At 34.4% G+C, this 10,289-nt stretch overlaps 1 protein-coding gene and 1 long non-coding RNA gene across 3 annotated transcripts; one reads left to right on the forward strand and one right to left on the reverse strand.

Moving 5' to 3' along the window:
* Positions 1-121: 121 nt before the first annotated feature.
* On the forward strand, positions 122-1,935 carry LOC121175111 (uncharacterized). The gene is made up of 2 exons (XM_041017009.1): positions 122-1,039; positions 1,122-1,935. Exons 1-2 carry the CDS (start codon positions 947-949, stop codon positions 1,668-1,670), a joined length of 642 nt encoding a protein of 213 aa, XP_040872943.1. The 5' UTR covers positions 122-946; the 3' UTR covers positions 1,671-1,935.
* A 4,179-nt stretch (positions 1,936-6,114) lies between these two features.
* LOC106799353 (uncharacterized) lies at positions 6,115-9,436 on the reverse strand. Of its 2 annotated transcripts, XR_005892188.1 has the most exons (4): positions 9,262-9,436; positions 7,216-8,805; positions 6,403-6,535; positions 6,115-6,302 (listed from the first exon to the last, which is right to left on the reverse strand). It is a non-coding gene; the product is annotated as an uncharacterized lncRNA (long non-coding RNA). The 2 variants fall into 2 exon arrangements; XR_001389040.3 differs by having other exon boundaries at positions 6,403-8,805.
* Between the last annotated feature and the right edge of the window lie 853 nt (positions 9,437-10,289).

Here is a 10,289-nt window from a genome sequence, read left to right on the forward strand (position 1 = left end):
CAATACTACTCAATAATCCTCCTCTAGAAACCGTCAATACTACTCGAGTAGATTATGTTTAGAGGGTTATAGCCTATACCGGATAAAAAGGGATTCAAATTTTTCATAATGAGATGCACTTTACATACTAAAATATAGAATTTAAACTGCTGATGAAAATAAATGATATTGTTGAATTAGAATCGCCTATAAAATACAAGCACTTGTATAATAAACAAATAATAATATATAGGGATTCGCTCCCTTGATTTTTGTCTTAATATTTTCCTTTAGGAAACTTGGAAAAGTATGACTAGATGACCAGATGAAATTAAAAAAAATGACAAATCACTTAATGTGATCTTGGGAATTATGAAAGACCAGGTAAAAAAAATGTTTTGGGAATAATGATTGAAAATCATTAAGTAGGACCAAAATGAGTTTTTGTTGTTGTGAAGTTTAAGTGACTGGAATGAATAGTTTTTGTGAAGAAATTGCAGATAATTCATCTTCAAATTCAGATGTTTTCTATTTACACCATTCAAATCTCATATGTACCATTCAATTTTTTATTTATTCCAACATTGTCGTTTTTTTTTTTACTTCTTCTTGTCTTCTGTTTTCATTTTCTTCTTACACCAGTTAATTTCTTCTTCTTACTTCGTTGAGCTCCTCCTTCCCTTGACTTGTGGTAGTTTGTTACATACATTATCGTAGTGGTTTGTTACATGCATTGCCTTTGTCATGGTGTTGCGGTGGCAATGACGGTCCAAAGGTAAGTTTTTTTTGTGAAATACCAATCCGTATAACTTATATGGATTGTCAATCTGTATAGCTCATACGGATTTTCAATTCGTATAACCTATATGTATCTAATTTCATTAGTTTTTCTTAGTTTGCCATTAATTTTTTTTCTTTTTAATGTTTTATTAAAATAGACGAAGATGAGTGGATATATGAGAGCATTATGTCTGAAGAAGTTAATATGAATGAAGACACGAGAGAGGAACTTGTTGTGGTTGAAAATATTGATTGTTCTAATGTCTTCAATACTTCTCAGGTATTGATATGATTCTCTATTTGGTTAAAGTAAGTAAATGAATGTCCTAACAAGACTAAACACATATTGTCTTTTTTTGTAGGTGTTTCCTACCCGTGAGGATGTCTTGCAATGGGTTCGTACTGTTGTGTATGATATTGGTTTTGTGACTGTGATAATGAGGTCTGACATATCAACCGGAAAGAGAGAAAGAACCTCGTTTGTTTTAATTGGTTGTGAGAGGAGTGAAAAGTATAGGGTATACAAGAAAAAATTAGTACCGACGGTGACTAGCACTAAAAAACGTGGTTGTCCTTTTAAGCTGCGAGCGAAATCAATCCCAGGAGGTGAAGAGTGGATGGTCAACTTAATATGTGAGACTCATAATCATGCATTGGCTAAGTTATTGAGTGGACATCCATATGTTAGTCCACCAACTGAGGATGAGAAGATTATTTTTGGTGATATGACAAAGCCAATGGTAAAATCAAAAAATATTTTTCTCACTTTGAAGGAGTACAATGCCAACAATTGTGCAACAATAAAGCAAGTCTACAATGCAGGATATGCATATCGTTCTTCTATAAAATGCAATAATACTGAAATGCAACAATTAATGAAGCTACTTGAACGCGACATGTATATTCATTGACATAGACTGAATGATGAAGATGTTGTACATGATATATTTTGGACACATCCGGATGCAGTAAAATTAAGCAATGCATGCCATTTGGTATTCCTCATAGATAGTACTTACAAAATAAACAGATACAGACTGCCTTTACTTGACATTGTTGGTGTGATACCTATTGGGATGACATTTTCAGTTGCATTTGCCTATTTGGAGGGCAAACATATAAATAAAATGTTGTTTAAGCTCTTGAACGATTTAGAGGTATTTTTATGAGAAGTGATGTAACCCCTTAAGTAATTGTTACTGACAGAGATTCAACATTGATGAATACAGTGAAAACTATGTTTGCTGAGTAAACTAACTTGTTGTGTCTGTTTTACATTGATAAGAATGTTAAGACAAAATGTAAAATGTAAGTGGGTAAAAAAAATGCATGGGACTATGTGATGGAAGTATGAAAGAGTCTTGTGGATTGTCCTACTAAGATAGAGTATGATGACTACCTTATGAAATTTGAAATTGCTTGCTCACCATGACCAATGTTTGTTGACTATGTGAATGACACATGGTTGATTCTGATGGAAGCTTGCTTATGGAGCTTCTATGGAAGCTGGATCTTTGAGCTTCAATGAGGTCCTTCAATGATGATTTTCCACCATGGAGATGCAGCGGAAGACAAAGGAGAAGAGGTGAGAGGAGGCGCCATCCACTAGGGAATAAGCCATGGAAGAAGGAGCTTCACCACCAAGATGAGCCTTGGATAAGAAGCTTGGAGAGGATGCTTCAATGGAGGAAAAGAAAGAGGGAGAGAAAGAGAGAGGGGGGAGCACGAAATTGAAGGAAGAAAAAGGGAGAGAAGTTGAACTTTGAGTTGTGTCTCACAAGACTCTCATTCATCAAATTTACAACAAGTGTTACACATGTTTCTATTTATAGACTAGGTAGCTTCCTTGAGAAGCTTTCTTGAGAAAACTTCCTTGAGAAGCTTCTTTGAGAAAACTTCCTTGAGAAGTTAGAGCTTAGCTACACACACTCCTCTAATAACTAAGCTCACCTCCTTGAGAAGCTTCCTTGAAAAGATTCCTAAAGAAGCTAGAGCTTAGCTACACACACCTCTCTAATAGCTGAGCTCACCTCCTTGAGATGAGAAGCTAGAACTTAGCTACACACCCCCTATAATAGCTAAGCTCACCCCCATGACAAAATACATGAAAATACAAAAAAAGTCCCTACTACAAAGACTACTCAAAATACAAGGCTAAAACCCTATACTACTAGAATGGCCAAAATACAAGGCCTAAACGAAGGAAAAAACCTATTCTAATATTTACAAAGATAAGCGGGCTCATACTTAGCCCATGGGCTCAAAATCTACCCTAAGGCTCATGAGAACCCTAAGGCCTTCCCTTGGATCTCTGGTCCAATCTACTTGGAGTCTTTTATCCAATGCCCTTGCGGGATAGGATTGCATCAGATTCCCCATAGACAAAGATTTGTAAAAGCATGGACAAATAAGGTGATGAATGTAGGAAACACAATAACTAACAGGTATGAAAATTGCTAATCTATATTGGTTTTTATAAGAACACATTAATGGATGAAAATAATTCTTTGCCTTTTTAAATGCAAGGTTAAGTCTACACATTGGACCTTAAAGAGACTATTCTAGAATAGCCTTGGAGACCTATGTAGTGTTTGAGATGCCATGAACAACATGATCGCTTTGCAACATAGTGAAATAAATACATCTTTTTAGAGAAGCACACATGTGGTTGGACATGTTTTTAAAGTTACCTTATACAAGCTGGCATGGTATTAAGATATGTGTTAAACCAGATTGCTGCTGAGTTAAAGCAAGTGAATTATGCTAGCATTGAAAGTTCTCATCGTGGATGCATTATGAGAATTACTCATGGTTGTCCCATGTGCATGTGAGCTAGCTAGATATGTTGTTGGTAGCATACCACTTGACACAGTCCATATGTTTTGGTGGAGGTTAAGTTTTTCAGACCAAAGTTTATCTGCGCTCGAAGTTCGCATAACCCAAGAGATGAAAGCCATATTCAAACGGTTTGAAGATCTCGATATATGTGGCAAAGTGACTCTAAGGAGTAAACTTCGAGAACTTGAATACCCTGATCTAACTTCGATGTGTGCTCCTCTTGAAAAGGTGAAAACAAAAGGTGGTCAAAAGAAACGGATGACCAAACAACAAAGATCAATGAAGCCTAATCCATCTTACTTTGAGTTTGTGGATGCATTACATTCGGTGCAAGATAACTCCTCCACACTGAAACGGTCTGGATCATCATATGAACAAACAAAACTGAAGAGGAACATGTCAATGTTGGATCAATTTCATCCATGCATTCAAGATTTCATTGAAGACATTGTTGATGTCAAGGCTGATGATAATTGTCGATATCGTGTAATTACTGTCATATTAGGTTTGGATGAAGATTCATGGTCTTTGTTTCGTAATCATTTGCTCAAAGAACTTGTAATAAGAGAACTTAAGCAAAAGCAGACAAAAGTCCCCTGTCCTGTGTCAAATGAACATGTAATAAGAGAACTTAAGCTTGTACCAGCCACTAAACCTTCAATTTTAGGTGCAAGTCTTCCTAATTTCTTGACCTTCCTTCCATGAGATGCCAACTTCAACTCAGTATGTTCCTGCAAATAATTATAATTAATTAGATAAATTAAAATCACAAATAAAATTTAAATATGTTACAATTAGAGAAATAACTACCTTTCCTTCCCACACTTTGGCTGCCACATGATCAATATATGATGTCAACACTAATGTATCTTGGGACCTGCTTGGAAAACCTTGTGAATCAGCAACTACATCCTCCATGAGGCAAATTTACTGTATGGGGTTCCTTTTAAAAACAATTTACAAAAGAGGGTCCGTTTCAAAACAAATTCTGGTGGGGGTCTGTTATTTACGTGCAATCCGCCATTCCTACTAGCGGCAAGCTTGTATCGCTATTGGCAGCAGCGGGACGTAGGCAGTATCGCCATTGGCATCAGCGATACACTTGTATCGTCATTGGTAGCAGCAGAACAAAAGTTGAGTCACTACACCCATGCCGCTATTCAAACTGGCGAGACATGTTGACTAAGCATGTCGCCATTAGGACTGGCAGGACATGCCAACGTGGGCAGTCCCGCCATTGGTGCCTGCGGAACACGTAGGGGTGGTACCCATGTGGGTTTGCACTGTTTCAGTCTGAAAAAGATGGGTAGGCTTGCAGTAGGGGGTTGCAGTGTGCAGATGGGTAGGCTTAGGGTTTGCAGTTCTGAAAAGCTTGCATGTGAACGTTAAAAATTTGAACGTTGGGTAAGTTTTCAGCTATAAAAAAATTGCTTGAACCTTGATTGTTTACGCTTGCATTTCATTTCTCCTTACTGAGTTCTCTTTGTGTTTTTTCTTGAGTGTGAGCTTGTGCTTTGCTGTGTGCTTCTTGCTTTGTGCTCCTTGGTTCAAATTTGGTGCGTGGCTTCCTTCCTTCAAGTGCTCTTACCCTTACTTGGTAAGTGTTTTGAAAGTAAATAAAATTTATATATTCTGTTAATAAATATTATAAGTTTAAGTTAGTTAGTATTATCAAATATTCTAAGTTAGTTAGTATGTAAATAGTAGGTTAGTTAGTATTAATAAAAATTCTAAGTTTAAATTAGTTAGTATCAGTAGGTATTGTATTGGTATTTTTTACGTATTAATAGATATACCAATGTTAGGTTAGAATGAAAATTTTATTTAGTTATTGTATGTATTGTTAGGTATTATATGTGTGATATATATATATGAAAATAATATTTGGTTAGTTAGAATCAAAAGGTCCAACGCCTTAAAACGGTTTTCTTTGCTTTTATCGGTTAACATGGACCGTTCAAAAGCATAAAATCAACACATAACTTTACCGCTTTTGCAAGAATTACGTAGGTCTGAGTTCCTCATCACAAATCGAGGATACATGGAAGCAAAAGCCCCGCTTTTGTCGACTATCCCTTTTTAAAAAAAAACAAGAGATCGTTAATGGTCCAATGCCTTAACGTTTCTGTTCTTTCAAAAGAATCAAAAGATCGTTTAGTGGTCCAACGCCTTAAACGACTTTTGTTCGGTTAAAATCAATCTTGCAAAAACAAATAAAAATAACTTAACCAACGTTTAGTTCTGAAAGAACTACGTAGGTCTGATTTCCTCATCGCAATTGAGAAATATGTAGGAGCGAGGGAAACACCCTTGTCGACCACAAAAAGATAAAAAATACAAAAAGGCCCATAAAAAGCTAAAAAAAACATAAAAAGGGAAAATACATAATTTTGAAGTCATGTCTTGCACACTCGATTAAAGGCTGCAATCCCTTGTGACGGACGCGTGGGGTGCTAATATCTTCCCCGTGTGTAAAAACAACTCTCGAACCTTTCACACTTAAAGTTCGTAGACCACACGTTCTGGTTTTTCCGATGTTTTCCTCGAATAAATGTTGGTGGCGACTCCGCGCGTTTTCCTCCCTTGGAAGACGCATCTTGTGAGTCCCGCGTCGCCCTCCCACCGAAGGGTAGGTTGCGACACGCGTCATCAAGAGACACCGAAATTGGTCCACCATTATAGCTCAAACTCCTCTTTTCTAACATCTTGAAAAATCGAGAATAGCAAAAAACACAATTTGTAAAAAAAAAAAGACAAAAAACACACATTTAATTTGCAATTTAGCGAAGAAGAGAAAGAGGTTACCCCTCAACGGCGGAATGGACGTCGTCATTTTTTGAACATTCACCTCTTGCGAGCTTTGTTCCGTTATAACCAACGATGCAAAGCCAAATTGAAATGTTGTTATTGTTGCTAGAAATGGATAGACTTTTAGAACCTAATAGACAATAATCAGTGCATGCAATTGAGAACAACCAAAAGAGAGTTTAAAGGAAAGGAGAAAAAGAAAAAGTAAGGCCACCTCACATTTCTTAAAGCATAACCTATGTTTGAAACTTCAAATTTTACACTCTAATTAGAAGAAAACTTTGATGCAATTCTTTGAGTGCTTTTAAAACTGTTATCCAATTAGAATTACAGCTTATCTCGATAACCTATATTAATCTTTAATACAATTTTTAACTTCAATTAGTGCGTTCATAATGTCTTAATCTTCTGTTATAGACATAGTCAAACCAAATATGGATTGAATTTTGTATCATCTAGAAATTATGTGTTCCTAGAACAAATATGGGCTCAAATGTATGAACCTTGTATTGTTATTATCAATAATCTTGATTCTTGACAATATAAACTACCAGAACAGGGCAGACAGACACCATAAAATTCACAGAGTTAATAATTTATCATCAAACACTACAGTATCAACGTATCACAAATTTTCTTTACAAAAATAATGCTACTGCAATCAATAATGAATGTATTAATAACAATTTAACAGATGATGGGAAAGGAGATAAAGGATTGAATGTTTGATTATGGTATGTTAAGTCAATACTTTATACATATATTTTGTCTCACTTTTACGATGCCCCCATAAAACTAGAAAAGCCATACCTTAAGAGTAAAATGATCCACATAGTTCTGGAGCTCTATACCACCTTGTAGCAACATAATTTTACAGACGCATGCATTAAAAAAGCAAGGAACTTCAGTCCCCAAGAGTATGTAATTTTTTATGTAATTTTTAATATAATTATTATATAAATTAACAAATTTATCATATATAATGTTTTTAATAGAATGACAATGTAAAAAATATCTATACTATTAGTACATGTCTAATTCATTCATAATTAAAACAACTTATCAAAATAATTAAAATACTTTTTATTAATATTTTGTTAAAAAAATGAACACACACTAAAAAATTTTAAAAGTTTTTTTTAAAATAAGAAGTTTTTGTACCATACCCGAAGGACATCACCGTGACTCTGGAAAGAAATCCAATTTACTTTTTAATGTTGGTCATGGTATCATTGATTCTATAAAAGAAATCGTATCAAAGGACAAAATACAAACATTGGAAATATTATAAAAAAAATTGGGAAGTGGAAATATTATAGTTAATATAAGCAGTTGATTTTATTAAAATATGATACTTAATATAATAAAGAAATATTAAAAGTTATAATAATTTTTTTATATAATGCATATATAAATTGGGGTGAATAAGAATGGTTAGAAAAAGCTAGTTGGCTAGCATCAAATATCAATAGAGAACACTTTGATTACTACTATGGGCTCCTTTTCAAATTTGATCACTACAGCTAAGCTATCTATACATGTCTTGGGTTTCAAATGAATTTTAGTGTCACAATGTATGCAGATAATTCCATGTTGAAGATACTATGTATGTTACTTGATAAAGAATAAAGAGCACTAGACCATGGAACTTGTCACTCTAACCAATTATGGGGAATTTGATATATTGTTAAAAAAAATGGTGCAAGGCCTGAAACAAAAAATGGTGTCAAGAGTTGGGAAAGTATTTAATTTAACCAAAATAATAACAATAATAAACTTATCTAGCAAGTACAAACTATCATGAATCATCAATCCAAAAGCTCAAGCTATTGGGTGAAGACCCGTGAATGGTTTTTATATAATATATTTCTAACATACTCCTTAATGCAAGAGGCCAAGTAAGTGACTTAAATATCTACAAGGCATTCAAACCAAAAATATGACATAACTAACCTTTGACCCTAATCCATCCATGTTGTATTTGTGACAAAAGAGTGATAACATTTATATTTTAATTTAGAAGATAAATTCAGGTTATGTGAAAAATACCTACCTCAGCTATCCTTCTTACACTATCTTGAATCTGTTGCAGAGGCCTTGCAAGCTCTGTTCTCAGTTGTATCTACTCAGTTGACTTATCTCCTGCTATGAAACAACTTGCAAGGGCAGCAACTTAGGTAGGTATTCAAAAATAATGAACTGCAAACTATATAGAAAGCACAATAGGGAAACAAATATTGATTCACCATTAAACATTAATTCGATGACAAGGAGTTCATCGCCTGTGTCAATCAAGCAGGCTGCTCGTCCCCTCAACTGAACTACACCATCAGCATCAGTATGACCAAGCTTCTTTAAGACTCATGAGCAATTCTTAAGTTCTTCATGAAATTTTTGTAGCTGAAAATTTAACAATTTTATTTGATAACCATTGAACCCGTCAAAATAACAAAGAAATCATGCAACAAAAGATTTCAATAAATTAAATAAAGGACTACTGGGTACAGTTATCCACAATAGCGCACTCAGAATTTGTCATGAATAAAATTACTACATTAACAATCCACTAAGTGTTAAGTTGTTGAATTACATGGAGTCACATGGACATTCCACAAAAATACAATGCATAGCTGACACTGACCAAACTCATATTCAGTTCCAAACTTCCAAGACTTGATTTGGCTTAATAATCGAATCTAGCAAAGAAAGTGAATACCTGGGAATCCCACATTTAATTTGATCCATATCTTGATGCTAACTTGTAACAAAATATTAAGGTAACACTCAAACCAAAGGGAAAGCAACATTGCATTTAGAACATAAAGAATAGGGACAATATAGTTCATTTTAACAAACCTTATGCATAGGATGAGCAAACAATTTTTTCTCAAGTTCCTCAACTTGATTCAATAGTTCAACTATTTCTGAGTCTCGTACGTCCATGTTGGGGTAAATATTATTTTAGAGAATACACACCATAAATAATGTTCTGATTCTGTCAAGGATCACTCAAGCTCAATAGTATGCTGATTTGTTCTCTAAAATAATCGAAAAATAGTGTGCCTATTAAAATCTGACTAGCGGTTAGTAGGTTACCAAAAAGAAAGAGTTTTTTTATTTTATTTTATTTTAACTAACAGAAATAATGTGGTTAAAGATCCTACCTTTTAAAAAACAGAAGAGTCAAATAAAGAAGTTACAATGTAAATGCAATGAAGAAGAAAATATGACACAGAAAGGTCATTCACAGTTATGAAATGTAAATACAACAAAAATATGTTGAAGATTAATCTAGAAAAGTGTAGATGTATAATTGGTGGTCCATTATCTAGAGAGTTCTACACCTATGGAGATGTTATAGTGTGTAGAAACTTCTTGATGGATGTAGAAAAATATCTTATTATCTAAAGTCATAGAAGCACCTAGAATATTATAGAGATGGATGGTAGATGATAGATGAGTCTAGAAGTCTCTAGGACTAAGTAGTATAGAAGTGTGTAGAAATTACCTATGTAACCTATATAAAGGCATAAGTTGTAGCAAGCCATGTAATGTAAGAAAAGAAGCTAATAAGTACAATTCAAGTTAAGGTGTCAATTTTCTGAAAACTCATCATCTTCCTACTCCCATCATTTCTATCATACATTTCTACCATATCCTTCCATAGAAAAAAGGCATAACCACGTCCCATATCCTAACAGTGGTATCAGAGCAGTGTTGATCCTATGGCTTTTGCTACATCACCTAGCCCACCAACCTTCAACTATAACCAAACCTTAGTTCCCATATTTAATGGGGAAGCATATGATTATTGGAGCATCCAAATGCAAACTCTATTCATCTCACAAGACTTGTGGGATGTTATAGAGAATGACTATCCAGTC

The sequence above is a fragment of the Glycine max genome, chromosome 7 (genome assembly GCF_000004515.6).
Source record: "Glycine max cultivar Williams 82 chromosome 7, Glycine_max_v4.0, whole genome shotgun sequence".
Taxonomy (NCBI): Eukaryota; Viridiplantae; Streptophyta; class Magnoliopsida; order Fabales; family Fabaceae; genus Glycine; species Glycine max.

Excerpts from the sequence above, each read along its gene's own strand:
- LOC121175111 (XM_041017009.1), top strand. The coding sequence starts at position 947 with ATGTCTGAAGAAGTTAATATGAATGAAGACACGAGAGAGGAACTTGTT. Across the intron at positions 1,040-1,121 it reads ATGTCTTCAATACTTCTCAG|GTGTTTCCTACCCGTGAGGA; the intron begins GTATTGATATGA and ends CTTTTTTTGTAG.